We start from the raw sequence: 17,964 nt of genomic DNA, 5'->3' as shown, positions 1-17,964 counted from the left end.
GGGCGAAGCTGCTAAGTGAAGTCTGCAGTATGCACTTTGGTTGAATGGCACTTAAAGACAATGTTACATTCACTCAGTGCACAGAGGGTTGGAAGAAGGGGGAGGATTTTGGGGCCCATTGCTTTTTTATTTGCTCAAGGGCCCCAAACCGGCTGCAACCATTGCAAAGGCTTTTAGCATTGCCAGATACTCCCAAGGTGGCTCTTATTCAAAGTGGTGAAAAATGTGACCTGAAATGCTATAGATGGGGCCACACAGCTGTGATAGCAGAACACGGGGCGTGTACGTGATATGTACAGATCTGTGTGTATCATCTGGCCTTAGTTGCCAGTGTTCAATGTGTGCTTTTTTTCAAAATTCATGACCTGCCTAGACTTATCTAAAATACAAACAGAAAATGCCAAATAGCAACTATACTTTTAATCCTCTGCTCTTTTTAAACTTTACTTACTGTGGCCTTTTACTGCAATATATGAGTCCTGCAGCTCTATGGAATCTGCACAATCATGGGGAACTTCTTGAAAATGTTATAAAGACATACATCTTTAAAAAAAGAAAGAAAGGGTGTGTGTGCATATATATATATATATATATATATATATATATATATATATATATATATATATATATATATATATATATATATATGCTCACACACCCTATATATATATATATATATATATATATATATATATATTGGAATGAAATTATATATACATATACATACATATATATACATATGTTGGAAAAAACTGTGTCACCACATTGAACTATTTGCAACCTTTACTTCCAACCACTCTTGTCCTCTCCTCTGTGCTCTGTGTAAACAGCCTGCAGTTCTGGCTGATTTCAGTGAATATTTGTCACGTGACCATTCCTCTAGCACAATCAATCATGGCTTCACAGTGTCTCTCACGGTTTATTTTGGCGACATTTCAAATGAGACATGTAGAAAACATTGATCTATGATACTGCCTGTTTTTACGGTTTCTTTCTACAATAAACTGTGGTTCGGGGGGGTTTTGTTCAGGAAAAATATGTTACCCAATAGGCTACCTTTTCCTACTCACTGGTGAAATATAGGAGTTAGGGGGACTAATCAAGATTTTATTTATTATTTCATTTAAATTGCATCTACTAAATTTACGTCTTTGTGTATCATTTCTGTCGGCCTCTGAGCAAAGTATGTGATGAATCAGTTTATATGATTACAACCTTATTTTTTTATTGATAAAATCTAGTTAGGAAAGAGCTACAGTGTTGCATTGATTAATGGGTGCAGACTCGGCCTATAGGCGAGCACGCTCTGATTCTGCGTGTTGTCCTTCTGCCCGTCATGGCTTTAAAGCCAGCTTCATTTGGTTTGGACCCGGCTGAGCTGTGTGCAGAGAGGAAATCTCCCCCCATCTACCGGTAATGTGCTGATAGTCTGGAAACAGGGCGGGCTTACGCTGCGACGCGCAGTGTGGTGCTCGGTAGTAAACTCGATTGTGTGCGCATCACCATCATCCAGCTCCAGCATCTCTCTCCTCCATCCATCAATCCATCCATTAACACAAGACTCTCCTGTCCTGCTCATTGACCTTCAGGTCCTCCAGTTGAATGGTGCATGGTTGTTTTTGTCCGCTGTGGCTGCGCGTATTGCTGCTGACGCTGAGCGAAGCGGATACCTGTGCTGCATTGGCATCACTGCAGAGTGTTTTGGGGTGACAGCGCGTCCATTCATCGGGGTGTATTGTGCCTGTGACAGCTAACCATGGCGAAAACAGTCACATCATCCGGTGCAATAACAGGTAAGCTTCATGCAACGTTAACGGAGGCTCGGTATCGTCACGCTATCGGGCTTTGTTGTTGTATTTGCGCCGCGATTTAAAGCAGACTCATGAATGACGCAATTGACATTTCCACTGCTTTATGTGCGTGTTGCTGTGCTGTGCAGTCGTCATCCGGCTTCAATGTTTTGTTAATTCGCTGAGGTTGTTTTCAGTGCTGAACATTTTTATTCCCTTTATAATAAACCCAAAATCTTAGACCTAAAGCTTTTTTTTTTTTTATTTCCAGTTTTTTAAATCAAAGTGACAACTCGGGTGTCTTTTGTGTGCTTCTTTCTTCAAGCTCATTGTTTTTCATTTTCTCACTGGAGATATCACATTACAGATTTAATAAGTGTCTCTTTAAAGCAGAATCAGGCTGCGAGTGTAGCCTTTTTTTTTGTAGTGACGTGACTTAATCAGATAAAAGGGTTCAAATGGGTAGAGAGAGAGGACGCAGGGCAGACCCATGGATTACTTCCTACTGTGTCTGTTTTAGGAAGCATCAAACCATTGTGTGATGACTTTGTGTTGGTTAAAGATTGGGTCATTGTCTCATGTTGCATTTACCCTCCACGCCCTGAAAGAATGAGAAAACCTCCCTGAAGGTCCATAATCAAATTTGACAATTGTACAAGTCTGTACTATTCCAGACACGAGAAAAGACTTTAAGTTGTCACAGTAGTTCACTACTTTATTAAGAAAGTACTAGAAAAAGACTCAATGCGGCTGCTGGAAGCACTTTATGTTGGAACTTTTAGACCTATTTTTATTTATTTTTAAAAAATGTCTTTGGTAGGATTTTGTACACATATTTTTTTCCCCTGCAGCTTCTATTTTTTACAATAACATGTTAACCCTCTGAACCCCAAGCTGTTTCTGGGGAGGTTTTTTTTCTCTTTTTAACTTCAAGTGGAATTCCTCTGATAAACTATTTTTAAAATTGTATTATACATTTAAATTTATGTATTCAACACTTGTTCATGTGTCTACAAGTGTGATGGATTTTGGGAAGAAAAAAATGCATCTCCACATGCTATCCATATTGAACTATTTGCATCCTTACTTGCAACCTCTCCTGTCCTCTCCTCTGTGCTCTGTGTAAACAGCCTGCAGGTTCTCTCTGATTTTCAGTGAAGATTTGTCACATGGTTTAGAGGGTAATATGTCCAAGAATAATGTCTGGACAGCTCTGCAAGATACAAAAATAACATGGAGTATTCACCTCAAAATCATGAAAGCTACAGTAAATACTACTGAGTTAATTATAGGTCAAAACATGTTCACATTGAAAAAAGGATGAATGTGTACAGTTATATGTTAATTCAGCAGGGAATAAAAGTTTAAGCGAGGAAAGCATAATTCCTATTTGACATCAGCCAAAACATATTTAAGAAGGCCTCAGTGTCGTCAGCTAGGTATACACACACAGCGCCAGTATAACACAATAAACGCCCTGAATGAGAGAGAGTAGTTCACTTGACCACATGAATTACCTCAGCAAATGACTTGCACATACTGAGTCAGTAGTCAGTAAATTTGTGGAATTAAACTTTTTTTTCTTTCTATGACGATTGAGAGTCTTAACAGCTCTTAACATACATATAACATAAGAGATTATTCCAACAATTATTTTGCCTATTTAATTCCCCTATGTCACCTGATATATACTGATATAACATACAATGTATTAATCATACTTGCTTCATATAAGTTTTTTTTAAAGTATCACAAAATAATGATAAATCATATTTATCATATTTTGAATAGTTATATCATTTAAAGTTTCTATAACTTAGGTCCTAAATACATAAATAAATTACTTTAAAAAATATCATCTCATAATGATAAGTGTATGTTGTTGTATATTTTTCAGATAATGAAATTACAGCCAATTAAATATTGGTAAATAATTTAAAGACAAATTGCTTTAATTCTATATCAAGTGTAGCATCTACACTTGATTCCGTAAGTGGTTTTATGCACCTTTAAAGTTGGTTTGTGATCTACCAATAAGGTACATTAAGCGATGTCAAAGCATTTAATTTGAATAGGCAGAATGCTCTATAAAAGCCAAAGTATGTTTGTGATTATTTTTGAATAACTAGAAAAAAGTGATGTCAGATTTGATCAAAACTATTGAGTATTCAATCGTCCATCTGTGCTCACTACCCTTTCTTTACCTCAGATGTGCAAAACTTACAGCTTATGAACTTCTTTTTAAAATACAAAAAATGTAAAATAATTGGTTATTGTATTGGTAATGGCAATGACAAGCAGGTAATTATAGGTATCAGCAGAAAAAAATAAATATTGTGCACCCCACTACTGCCTTGTGTGTTTTTTTCTCCTTTCACACCTTTTACTCACCATACTCTATGTATTCTTTTATTTGTTTTAGGGGAAAAGATGGCCCCACCGTCCATCACTCTACTTCCTGAGAAGAGATCTCCGACAAACGGTCACAGCTCTCCAGCCCGAACCGGGAAAACTAGTGAGTAATCCTCTCCAGCTTCTGTCACATGATGCACTCTTCCTCTGCAAGTGGATGGAAATCACTGACCACACAATTATTTGGATTATTGCACATTCACCAAGAGAACAATTATAGCATGCATGATATAACTCTCCAGGATTTTACATGTGTTTCAGTGTTGCTCTGTTATCAGCAGCAATAATAACTGAGAGAAGCATTCAGCATGTGTACAGTGACTATCACACCAAGGACAGCTTCCTCCCCTCTCTGCATATTGCTGCAGTTTTTGCCCTTGGCATGGGGCTGCTTGGCATTTTGCAACACAACGCATTTAACACAGAGCAGCCCCCACGCTGAGCTGCAGATATGTTCCCCTCTGCTGGTAACAAAGCAGCACTGCAGGTCAGTACTGTGGCGTTGATGTTATTCCTCTTTGGACAAAGTGTGCTCTCTGTCCTTCTGTCATGCTGATCCTAGCTCCATCCAACACAGAGAAGAAGCCACAAATAAACGGACATGCATCACCTTCACACTTAGCAGCAAATGCAGGTAAACAAAGTAAGTTGCTTCTATTAAATAGCTCTTTCTCTCTCCTTTCACTGCTTTTTTTGCTCTCTGACATCTTAATTCATTTTGCAGTTGTGGAGGGTTACATGAAAACAGACGACAGGATGCGATTAGCCAAAGAGAGACGTGAGGAGAGGGAGAGAAGCCTGGGTAGGTGATGTCCTTTTCTTCCTTTTTTCAGTGAAGTTTCCCTCCCTCAACATGACATTTTTCTCTCCACGGTTTAATTGGTCATGGAATGACTTTGCAAGCTAGTAGAAGATGAGTTCACTGAGATTTTTGATATGATGAGCTATGTCACTCACGTGGTAGGATGGTCTTGCCAGGCTAACTGTTACACAGAATTGTCCACAAAAGTAGGTCAGTTAATCATGCAGCTCCTGCCTCATGATGACAAGGATTTCTATCTTCATGATAGTCTGGAGAGTGGATGGACGGATACAGAATAACTATAACTCTTAAAAGTTCACACAAAGGTTAAAGATTTTATATGTTTAGTGATATGAAAAATACTCACAAAAAGGAATTTTAAAGGCAGTTTAAACTGTATTAATCAAATTGTTGACTTTTATTTCTTCTATGCATGGATGGATCCAAATGTCAGGGACCCCCTCTGGCCTTCACTGGCAAAAAGTCACTCTAAGAGGAACATATATTGTCCATGAAAGATGCAGAATGACCAAAAAAAAGCCACAAATCAATTACAAGGAAATGCAAAACAACTTCACATGAATTCAAATGGGTACAAAGAGACACCATACCAACAAACAAATACACAAAATGACTACCTGGGAAACAAAAACATGAAATGATGCATAAAGGCTACAAAGAGATGCAAAACAAACCCACCACAGTCTGTGTAGGAGAGGTGGTGGAGCCTTGTGCATGTCTGTGCCCAGAGGCCTGTTGTCTCACAATCCGCCCTGTCCTCTGTGGTGTAGAGTATATTCTGAATAGTAAAAAGCCACCGGCAACAACATCGGCCCATTAACTCTGATGTTTTATCTATGGAACCTGGAGGATAATTTGTCTTGTCTCTCTCAGCGGCCCGCGAGCAGCTGATCAGGGAGAAGGAGCGCAGAGCTCGGCTGCAGTACGAGCGCACAGTGGAGGAACGCTGGAGGCGGCTGGAGGAGCAGAGGCAGAAAGAGGAGCTCCGCAGAGCTGCAGTGGAGGAGAAGAGGAGGCAACAGCTCGAGGAGGACAGGGTCAGCTAACTTAACCAAAAAAATGTCTTGAAGAATGAGGAAAGGACTATTGCCTATGTGTCTAATTTGTGTGCAATATATGTAAAAGATCCATCCATGTGTCTTTTCTCCTGAGCAGTGTTAAAAATGACAAATAAACAAAGCCTGTAGTGATGTGACAGTGTTCAAATAAAGATGAGCTCTGCTGTGTTGTGTTCAGGAGCGACTGGAGGCCCTTATGAAACGCTCTCTGGAGCGAAGCCTTCAGCTGGAGCAAAGGACCAAACGCTGGAGCAGAGGCTGCCCTGCAGGAGCAGGTAAGAACACAGCTAACAGCTGCAAGAGACGATTCTGAATATAAGAGGCATGGGAGACAAGTGTGAATGATGTGAATCTGAAAAGCAGCAGGATATGGAAGAAAAGTTATCCAGAAGGATTACATTCTTCTGTATTTCTGTGAGACGGTGTGTGTGTGTGTGTGTGTGTGTGTGTGTGTGTGTATGCAGTTTGTGTATGTAGAAGGAGACCCTTCTCTTGGCCTGATCATTGCTGACAACCTGGCTGCTGAAGTACGCATGAACAGAAATGTGTTCCTGGTTTCCCACAGAGACAGGATGGAGTTACATATCTGCACTGGTGTCTATGTAGCACTAAATATATATACAGAGGTGTGACTCAGAGTAATATGACCTGGACTCGAGTCGGACTTGTTATTGTTGACCTGCTATCTCCCCCTTAAAGATCCACTGCCCTCTAATTCTTAATAAAAGGGAGCAGAAAACGAAATTGTAAAACCTAATTGACAAATAATGCCCTTTAAATGGCATTATATTGGATGAAGAGTTAATTATGACTTGATGATACTAGAAACTGAAAGTTTAGGACTAAAAAAAAACTTGAAATGTTACTGTGGTAGACAGTCATGCACGCAGATGATGTCTGTTTAATTTTCATTTTAATGAACCACACAGACATCATCTGCATGCATGACTGTCTACCACAGTAAAATTTCAAGTCAATTTATTAAAAAAGTACAGAGCTTTAAATCAGACCAACAAAATGCATGTTTTGTTTACATTACACCACAGCATCCCTGCTCGTATGTGAACTCCCATCCAGGTCTGTACAGCTGGATGAGGAATTGCTCAGATCAACTGTTCATAACGCTCTGTCTGCTCTGCTCTGCTCCGCCCGCTGCCTATAGGTGACAGTGAGAATGCCCCACTCCCTTTCTCTGCTGCCTCCGCCTTTTCCCATGGCATTGCCTCCCCCCTTCCTGCTGTCAGCGAATCTGGTAAAGTTAAGCCCCCCTTTGCCCTCCCAAATGTATTGGCCTTTCCTGTTCATCCAATAGTTATCATGTCTGTGTTTGTTGGCCCTTTGGCGAGCTGAAACTTCAACTCAAAACAAAGGCAAACATGTTGTTTCTGTGACGCATGCATGTTAAGCGGCTCTGTTGTTTGTGCAAATGAGATCTTATTTCTTTTCTAATCTTTTCTGCAAAGTAATCTGAGTGGTCTGCAGGCTTTGGTGTGGTTGCTGTGTTTGTGCTCTGCTGCAGTGGCTAATATTTCTAAGTCAGTGTGGAAGTGCAACACTGTGGAGAAAGGCTTGAGGGATGCAAATCAACAGTGCAGGAGAATTTACTGTAATATCTACAAAAAGGTCTTATTATGATCTAACCTAATTTCTCATGCAGAATCAAGCTGAAACATATCCACCTTCCCTGATATTCTCAAGGGACTTTCATTCTTTCCTCTCTTGTAGAGGCAGACACTGCAGTATAACTGCAAGTGGACCACCATGCAGATAAAAGAGGACAATAATAATACACCAGCATCAGCAGAATCTTGTTGGCGGAAACATTTTTTTCTCCTTAACCCTCTGAACTCCAAGACGTTTCAGGGCATTTTTTGCTCTTCTTACATTTCACTCACTGTGGCCTTGTAAATATATTTTTTGCATAATAACACAGTTATCACGACATAAATCATAAAAAAAAAAAATTCAAGTCGAATTTCTCAGTTTTTTTAAAAATACACTTTTCCAAGTGCCCACAAGTGTCATGAATATAGACAAAAGTTAATTCTATATCTCCACATGCTAAACACATTACTATTTGCATTTTTACAACCTCCACTTGTAACCTCTCCTGTCCTCTCCTCTCTGCTCTGTGTAAACAGATTTTCAGTGAATATTTGTCACGTGACCGTTCATCTCAGCAGAATCAATCATGGCTTTACAGTGTTGCTTTTTAACAGTTTTTTCCCCCAAATGGTTTATTTTTGGCAAGGTTTTAGAAAAATGTAGAATAAAGTGATTTTGACAGAATTATCACAACTTTAAGCTTCGTTTTGGTTACTTTTTCTAACAGAAACATTTCTAACCTTTGATCGGTTCAAGGACTGTAAGAAAGGTGAAATTCTGACCACAATGCCTTTTTTCCCATGACAAACAGTGTATCTTTGGCAATCTTTTTTAAAAAACACTTTTTAAAAAAAAAAACTCTGGGGTTCAGAGGGTTAAATTCCTATGCTATTGCTATGTGACATGTTTTAAGTAAACACATATGTTCATTATGCATAACTCTCTCTTTCAATTTTCCCTAGAGGTCCGGATTAGTTTCTCCAGATTAGTAACCTCTCAGTAATTACAAACAGGCTAAAGGACACGGAATCAGAATGACTTGATAATCTCAACGATCTTAAACACTAGAGGTATTATTTTAATAGTTTTTTAGGTGCGTTACAAGTATTTTTGCTTTGATAACCTTTCAAAATGAAAGAAGCTAAGTGGTGCTGGATCCCTAGAGCAGAGGGTTTTTGGAGATTATAATCGCACATGACCTAGAATAGAAATAAAATAGACACAGATACAGTCATCCCCCTGAGGGGGCTGCACTCTTCAGAGATTACTCTTTACAGATGGTGACAGATGGATGAGAAGTTACAAGAGATGGCAAGAAGACTGTTTCTGGTGTTGTGCGATGTGATCCATGTGTGGGGCCGTTGCTTTTGTGATTGGTCCGTGTATGTTTTCGTTTGCTGTCATTGTCTTTGGGTGTGGCGAGGAGAGAAATGCTGGGAACTGGATTTGGGATTATTGTTCACAGTCACCGTGCTGGCATGTGTGTGCTTGTATCACACTGCATAGCAGCATACAGACTCAGGATTAATTCCTAAAGATGATAAAGGCATTGACACACCCAATCTGTCTGACTGTTGCTGAATCAGACATACTGACAGTTCAAAGACAAAGTCAATACCCTGCCCTCAGTTTGGTCTAATCAAATTCTGGGAGATCAATTACTTTTTTGGCAGATTTGTCCGATGGGACAGAGGTGCTGTGAACTGATCTGGACAAAGCTCAACATGCGACAAAGTAACATTTTCTAGATTAAAGTTGAATGTTTGCAGGTTTTCTCCCCAAACCAAAAGCTCATTACCACAACTTCAACAAAAGAAACATGGCTGCATGTTTCCCTAAAATGCAGCTGACCTGCTAAATGATTTTCGCTAAAGAAAAGAGTCTGTAAGCTCCAGCTGGGTGCAGCACACACTAGCCAGTCCAGCCCCTCCCCTGGCTACTGTATCACTATCCCTCTGTCACTTGTGATTTGCCATCATCTGATTTGATGAGAATGGTGTTTGTCATCATGTAGCGCCCTGCAGCCCTCACAGGTCACCTTTCCGTGGTTCGCTGAACCCTGCAGATCACAACAGAGCTGGACTTCAAGGAGGATCTCAGTCCACCCCAAACACCCCCAAGGTCAGAACTCGCACATGTGCCGTACCTTGACGTACTTGACTAACAGGAATACTTCACCTGCAAAATTGTTTTACCTTGAATTCTTGAAGAAACTTTCTCTCCAACATGATCTCACAGAAATCCGTGAAATAGCCACGGATTTTGCTTAACTCAAAATCCGTGGAATAGCCACGGAATCGCTCAAATTTCCGTGAAACTGACACGGATTTCGCTACAATGCAAGTTAATGACAGTCATATTTTTCTGGCATGATCTTCACCACAAAGTGATCATGTACATTCACTGAGTGAATATTTAGAAAATAAAACATATATTTCTCGCTAGAAATGTGATCAAAATCCATTTTTATGCAGAAACAAAGTCAAAATATTAATTTTTTCACTAAAAATGAGAGAACTGTCCGCCATGTTTTTTGTTCTGACCGCCGGAACTTTGAAAGTCACGTGACTTGGAACAAACCAATAGGAAAAAATATCCATGGAATAGCCACGGGATATGACTGTCATTAACTTGCATTGTAGCGAAATCCGTGTCAGTTTCACGGAAATTTGAGCGATTCCGTGGCTATTCCACAGATTTTGAGTTAAGCGAAATCCGTGGCTATTTCACGGATTTCTGTGAGACCAGGTTCTTCTCTCACATGACATTGTGCAACTTTTGTGCTCAGCAAGACGCAGAGGAAATGTTTTCAAAAGTAGGTTTTTTTAGTGAACAGAAGACAGCATAAATGAGATTTGGATTGTACTGCACGAGTTGTGTGACAGTTTGAAAATAAATGTTTTGATCTGCTGATGTTGAATGCAACCCCAATTTACAACAATTCATTGAGAAATAACTCAGTTTTTGGATTCTTTGTTTTCTTCAAGAATTCAAGGTAATATCACAGGGGTAGTAATTGATAAACAAATGATCGTATTACATGTGAAGTATTCCTTTAATGGATAAAAGCTCCAAGATCTTGTGTCTTTAATCTGTCCAACGCTGCTTACAGAAAGAGCGGCTGCGCAGGGAGAGAAGAACTGGTTCTCCGTGTTGTGGATCCCCTGTGAGAAGATCCGAATCCCCTGCTAGTGTCACGAGACACTTGGCTTCCCCGACTACCTCCAAGTAAGATTATTTGTTTGGTGAAAGGTGGACAAAAGTGGCTGATACCTATATTTTTGCATTTTACTCACTGTGTCACATATCACTGAATATATAAATCCTGCACCTCTATGGAATCAGCATAATCATGGCTAGAAGTGTGAACAACTCAAAAATGTCTTTAGTGCAGAACAACACAGTAATAATGACATAAATCATAAAAAATGCAATAATATGCTGGTAAAGTTATGTTTTTTTAAATAGGAATAAAATGGAATTTATATATACAACACCTTTCCAAGTGCCCACAAATGTCATAGATATAGGAAAACTAAATTGGCTCTCCACAACCTTCCAACCTCTCCTGTCCTCTCCTCTCTGCTCTGTGTAAACAGCCTGCAATTCAGTCAGATTTTCAGTGAAGATTCTACCTTTAAAAAACTCCTGAAGACCCAGCTCTTCACTGAGCATCTTCTCTCCTGGCACCACACGACAATTCTACTCCTTAAAGAATTGTCACTAGCACTTATTGCTGCACTAATGGCTCTTATTGCACTATACCTTGATTGTTCCCCTTTTTTCCTGTAAGTCGCTTTGGATAAAAGCGTCTGCTAAATGACTAAATGTCTAAATGTTAATGTAAGATTTGTCATGGGGACTGTTTGGCACTTAATGCTTTTAATAGGATCTGGTTATTCCAAACTGTTTATTTTTGGTGAGGTTTTAGAAAACATTAGAATAAAGTGATTTTGACAGACATATCACAATTTTAAGCTTCGTTAGGAGGACTGTTGGAAAGGTCAAATTCTGTTCACAAAGTATTATCTTAAAATGTCTTCTTCTTTCTACATCTCTATCTGTGTGTAGGCTGGCATCTAAAATGCGTTCCCAGTCTCCTAGCAATTCACATCAGTACCATTACTCTCCAACAAGACATCGCTCACACCTGTCTCCTGATGGTCTGCGGGCAGAAGACAAGAACAGCGACCAATCCAAAGTGGTGAAGAGGAATACAGACATCAACAGCACGAATGAGAAGAATGTGGTCAACAATGAAATCGCCAAATCCAAATCATCTAAAAGTGAAACCTTGGACAAGCATCTCAAAGGTGAAACATCTGAAAGAAATCAGTCCCCAGTCAGGAAGGAGCACATGTCCCCCAAAGTGGACTCCTCAGAGAAGAAGACGCAGAGCAACACTCAGGATGGAGACAAGAAAAAAGGTAACGTGTTTTTACCTTTTGCTAAATTAAGAATTAGTAGTACACTCATCTTACACCAGTCTGTCTGTGTTTGACAGAGGCAGCACCATGTGCGTCCACGGGGAAGGTGGCAGCTGGCACAACAAACGCAGAGGAGGCAACCAGGCTGCTGGCAGAGCGAAGGCGCCAGGCTCGAGCTCAGAAAGAACTGGAGGAGAAAAAGCGGGAACAAGATGAAGAAGAGCGGTGAGTTTGTTGAATAAAACATGAATGAAAGACAGCATTGAATATTCTTTAAATGGCTTTAATAAGTGCATGCACCTGCTGATCAGACTCAGGGAAGAGCAGCGGAGGAAGCAGCTCGCACAGGAGCAGCGACAGCAGGAGGCACAGGCTCAACAAGTGAAGGAGGAAGAGCTTCACAGGCTGAAACAAGAAGAAGACAAACGAAAGAAGGAGCAGCAGGAGAAGGAGCTGCAGACTCAGATGGACAAAGAGGTGAGAGATGAGAGAGATCTTAACCCTTTGGGGCTATTTTGGCTGTTTTTGAATCATTTTCATTTTGCCTGTATATACCGCTTAAAGTGTTTTTTTTACCATGCCATGTTGGTTTAATTGTTTTCATCAACATTTTTAACCCAAAAAAACATAAAATCGAATTTTGAAATTGATGGGTTTTTTACTTTCCAAAACACAGTCATGCTCAATGAAGAATTTTAAATGTTGCAAATGTGAACACAGTTTGCAAATAAAACATATAACACATACATCGAGGATAACATCTGGTTAGATTTGTTATACTAAATATATTTGACCTTATCTCCAGTTTTACTTGGGCTATCATCATCAAACACAAACTAACATGGAGTTTCAAGCCAGAAGTTTAGAAGGAAGTTGATGGCAGGTTTGGACATTGCTTTGTTTTTATGTCATGACATCATAAAGAAGTCATGTGATTAATCATGCCGGCATGATCAGCAACTCCAGAGGGTTAAAATGCCAGGCAGTTTTAGCTTTATTTGATTTTGAATTGTTTCTTGTCTTTTCTTATGAATGTTACATCATATTACATGTGTTACATCTTTTGCATGTTGTGTAAGTTGCCTGGTCTGTCTTAACAGAAAGAAAAAAGCCAAGTCCTGGCTCAGGAGGACGCAGAACGTCAGCGGCAAGACAGAGAGCTGCAGAAGCAACAAGAAGAAGAGGAAAGACAACTAAGAAAAAAGGTGATTTTAAACAGAAATACCCGCCTAAGAAAGGACAGCCCGAGCATTCACTGCATGCTGCACTTTAAATATTTTCAACTCTGAATTCTTGAGGTTTCACACTGTGATTGATTGTTTCTCTATTTTTGCAGAGAATTGAGGAGATCATGAAGAGAACTAGGAAGGGTGAAGCTGACTTGAAGGTACTGTAAGAGACGCCCCCCTCCCTCCGTTCTCATACAGTAGTCCCGCTGCCTTTAAGCACCTGCTGATTGTTGATTGTTGATATTTTTCAACTTTTAATTTATTAAAAATCTGACTTTCTGTTGTTGTTTTCTTTATTAAATTTTATCGTTGGTGATACTTTGGTTTTGTGTCCTGATTGACTTGATCGTCTCTGTTCTGCATTGAACCAGAAGGAGGAGCAGGTGGAGACGCAGCCCGTCTCACCACCAGGTTAGTATTTGGTTCTTCAGTCGCCCTGCAGATACTTGCGTTTGCCTGCTGCCCCTGCTTACTCTGCCCTTCTCTGTATGCCTTGCAGCTGTAAAAATGCAAACAGGGCATGCATGGTTTATGATGTGATTCATTTATTCGTTTTTTTGAGCATGTGCAGTACCGTAATCTCAATTTTTATGAGTTGGCTTGTGTGGAATCTCAGTCTCGGACCTATGCCAATATTTTTCCTTGTTATTGTGTTGTTATGCAATAAGTCTGATGCTTTGGCTTTGGCTATTCTGAAGAATGGATTTTGAAATAGGTTTTACAGTGTTTCCTGGAATATAGAGCAACCAGCCAAGGTCTTTCCTCTTGTTGCTGATAGGGCACCTTTTACTGTAGAGCAGTGCCTGGGGAGCTGACTGTAGAATTAGCTGCTCTTGAAAATGTCCTTGGTAGATTTATTCAGGGACTGCTCTGCACAGTGTGAGCTCACACGTTATTCGGCATGTCCAGTGTTAATTCTCAACTGATATGGGTATTTACAATTGAGCCATTGTCAACAGTTAGTATCAATAATGCTGAAAATATGCAGAGGTGGACAGTAACAAAGTACATTTACTTTAGTACTTTATTTACCCCTCTGAACTTCAACCTGAAAAGTATGTTTTATTTGAATGATCACCGAAAATACACTGTTTATCATAGAAAGAAACAGGCATTATCGTCAAAATTTTAACTTTCTGACAGTCCTTGAACGGATCAAAGCATAAAACACAAAAAAACACTTTCACATGTCCCATTTGAAACGACACCAAAAATAAACCGTTTGGAATAACTAGATTCTGTAAAAAAAAAAAACTTTGATTCTGCGCTCCTCAACACAACTGGGAAACTGTGATTAATTTTCCTGCTTCAATCGATAATTTGAATAATATTCACTGAAAATTTGACGGAACTGCTGGCTGTTTACACAGAGCAGAGAGGAGAGGACAGGAGAGATTGTAAGTAGAGGTTGTAAAAATGAAATAGTTCAATATGTAGTTCAATATATCAGCATATGTAGACCCAATTTTTTTTTCCAATATTCATGACACTTGTGGCACTTGGAAAAGGGACATATAATTTGTCAGAGAAATTCAATGTTATAATTCAACTCAACATTTTTTCTTTCTTTATGATTTATGTCATTATAACTGTGTTATTCTGCACAGAAGACATATCTGAGATGTTCATACTTCTAGCCATGAATGTGCTGATTCCAGAGGTGCAGTGAAATACAAGGCCACAGTGAGTAAAATGTAAAAAGAGCAAAACACATCCTGAAATAGCTTGGGATCAGAGGGATAACTCAAGTAAAAAATTTGACTGAACAACTTTCACTTGTATAAGAGTAATATTTGACCAGGAGTATCTTTACTTGTGTACTTTTTCCACCACTGTTATTTTTATGTGACATCTCCCATTTCTGGGAACAAGAACAGACTCAAGTCGACTCAAACGAAATTCAGCTGATGCTACCTGGACAGACCGAATAGAGTGAAGCCAATGTGATGTTTTCATTCTCTGCAGGTGAAGTAAAGACGGTTCAATCTAATACTCAGGTGAATGAGCAAGCAATCAAAAAGGTTGGGTTTCAGGTTAAAGAGCAGGTCACAGTAAAGGAATGTGCTACTGTGAAGAAAGAAGCAGCTACAGCAGCTGCAGCTGCAGCACAGATGGACACTCAGAAGAGTTTGCAAGTCAAAAACAACACTCAAAAAGTGACACCGACACACAGTGTTCCTGACAAGAGACCAGACGCCAAGCAAGCCTGTGACGAGCATGGCAGAGAGGGCAAAGCCTGCGTTCTCAAGCAGCAGGGGAGAGAGGAGGACATGAATGTGAACAAGCAGCACAGAGCACATGTTAAAGCAGTGGACCAAATAAATAAAGAGCTGACAGCAGATGCCAAAGTCCTCAAAAAGGATGGTGGGATGATGAATGGAGCCGTGAACAGCGGAGGAAGTGCCTTGAAGAGAAGCCATGTAACTGCTGAGGTAAGCAAACAGCAAAGCCAACGTGTGACGACAGCTGCTAAAGGAGGGCCCCAGATGGAGGTTGTTAGACCCCCTGTGGCCCCCCTGCCGCTGGGACACCTATCCCCACCTGTCATCAAGCTGGAGCCGCTGGATGTGAAGGGATCCGGTGATGAGGTGCAGTCTATGGAGGTCAGGTGAGTCATCAGGTAACCCTGTAGGATTATAGAAGTAATTACATACTTCAAGGACACAAATGTTTAATCACGTTATATTATTATTTATATGTTCCAGCCCTGCTTCAAGGGAAGAACTGATTTCAATCCCAGAGTTCTCACCAGTCAACGAGATCCAGCACAGCAGTGTGAGTAACACCCGCGCTCTGGAAGACCTGATGGACCTGACAGGCAGCGTCACCTACCCAAAACTGTCCTCTGAGGGCAACATAGGCGACTGCAACAAGAACCTCATTGAGGGTGTTGTTAGTCCCATGTCGGACTCAAAGCTTATTGGGATGACGCCGCCATCCTCAAATAAACTTAGCATCCAGTAGTGTGTTAATCTCTCTATTTTTCTTCCTATCTCGCTTGCCTGTCTTTTCCCCTCTTTCTGTCACACACACTCACAGGATGCTGCACTTTAAGTGTGTGCACCCGTGTCAATCATGGATGGATTATTGAGAGGGCCCACTGGGCACAGGGGTGAAAAGTGTAAGCCACCAGCTGTCCTCTTCCTACAAAATGTCACTTAAAGGGACAGGTACCAACCGGGAAGAGAGTCAAAATGATGAAGAAACAAAAGTTCCACACAGAGTCAAAAACAACTACAAATAGATACAAACCCACTGCAAAAAACAAAGACTGGCAAAGACTGCTAAAAGGGGCAAAACAACAAGAAAGAGGCTCGAAATGACAGACACACAAAGTAACTATAAAGAGAATCAAAATCACTACAAAGGCAAAACTACAAAAAATAACTACAAAAAGAGAGAAACAACTCTAAATAGATTTAAATTGGCTAAAAAGAGACATGAAGTGACTCAAAATGACTGCACCCAGAGAAAAAAATAAGGACAAAAAGACAAATTACAAAGTGACTCAAATTAACTACCAGGAGACTCAAAAGGACGGCAAAAAGATGCAAAACAACCACTGACAAAAAAACAAACAAACAAACAAAAGACCAAACTGCAAGGAGAACCAAATAACGACTACAAGGGGAAATACAACCCCAGACAAAAGAATAATAAAAATTCAGCAACAATTAGAAAGTGACTCAAATCCCCTACAGTGGGACTCACAAGGACTGCAAGAAGTTGCAAAACAACTCCAAAAGACCAAACCAAAGGGAAAGAAAATAACGACAAAGAGACACAAAACAGGAACAAAAACAACTGCTAAACAACTATAAAATCTGTGTGTTTTGCTCCTCTGTAGAGGAAAGATGGTGGCGGGGTCTTCGGCATGCCTGCGCCCAGGGGCCCGCTGTCTCATGATCCACCCATGGTGTCAATACAGTTATGGAAATAGAGCCATAGAGATTGACTTAAACAAAGCATAAAACCATGACTTGCAATATAAAGAAAACATATATTCTGTATTCTAATCACGTAGCACCAGACCACTGAAAGTATGAGTCTACTGTGTGTGTGCAAGACGGTCATAGAGAGGTGTTTTTTGTTATTAAAATAATGATGAAAATGAAGACAAAAATCAGGGTTTTGGATATTGTAGACATTTAGAAAACACGCTATTGCTAATGTATGATAAGAATCTCTAATTCTCCCTGCAGACTCCTCACTGGGCCCCAGTTCAGGCCTGCTCAGAGCACTGATGACTGCATTTGTACCTCTGCCTTTCCCCTTAAACCTTTAAATTCAGCCTGTTGCTGGGAAAGGCATGACTATTTCATTTTCACGAGAGCCTCATTTTTAATACTTCAAAAAAGCCCTTCCCAGGTAATGTTAATCATGCATGTGTTGATGATTGATCCAGCTGCAAATTGAATTTCCAGCAGAACTCCTTCACTTTTCCTAATCCCACAAGGCCTAACCATGTGGCATTGTTTGGATTTTTTTGATTTAATGGCAATGAGATGATTCCCTTTATCCTTTTTTTAATCTTTAACTGGGGCTTTCTAGCTGCACGTGTGTGAGGAGGATGAATCCAAAGCTGAATGTTTGCGCACTGAGAAAATCTTAGCATCAACA

The 17,964-nt window shown here is 40.0% G+C and overlaps 1 protein-coding gene across 1 annotated transcript; it reads left to right on the top strand.

The window, feature by feature from the left end:
• The first annotated feature begins 1,256 nt into the window (after positions 1-1,256).
• Positions 1,257-16,853, top strand: map7d2a (MAP7 domain containing 2a). Its single transcript, XM_059351098.1, has 17 exons — positions 1,257-1,793; positions 4,213-4,305; positions 4,765-4,845; positions 4,927-5,004; positions 5,899-6,062; positions 6,262-6,358; positions 7,246-7,335; positions 9,703-9,809; positions 10,801-10,916; positions 11,760-12,115; positions 12,193-12,340; positions 12,427-12,592; positions 13,216-13,320; positions 13,452-13,502; positions 13,716-13,755; positions 15,310-15,952; positions 16,050-16,853. Exons 1-17 carry the CDS (start codon positions 1,757-1,759, stop codon positions 16,306-16,308), a joined length of 2,631 nt encoding a protein of 876 aa, XP_059207081.1. The 5' UTR covers positions 1,257-1,756; the 3' UTR covers positions 16,309-16,853.
• Positions 16,854-17,964: the final 1,111 nt, after the last annotated feature.

Source organism: Centropristis striata, chromosome 15 (genome assembly GCF_030273125.1).
Source record: "Centropristis striata isolate RG_2023a ecotype Rhode Island chromosome 15, C.striata_1.0, whole genome shotgun sequence".
Classification (NCBI taxonomy): domain Eukaryota; kingdom Metazoa; phylum Chordata; class Actinopteri; order Perciformes; family Serranidae; genus Centropristis; species Centropristis striata.
Note: the sequence above shows the minus strand (reverse complement) of the source record. Positions and strands in the feature narration are given on the sequence as shown.

Bases quoted from the DNA above. Each gene is read 5' to 3' on its own strand.
- map7d2a (XM_059351098.1), top strand. From the start codon at position 1,757: ATGGCGAAAACAGTCACATCATCCGGTGCAATAACAG. The intron at 12,116-12,192 runs GTAACGTGTTTT...TGTGTTTGACAG, and splicing joins GGATGGAGACAAGAAAAAAG to AGGCAGCACCATGTGCGTCC. The intron at 13,503-13,715 runs GTACTGTAAGAG...GCATTGAACCAG, and splicing joins AGGGTGAAGCTGACTTGAAG to AAGGAGGAGCAGGTGGAGAC.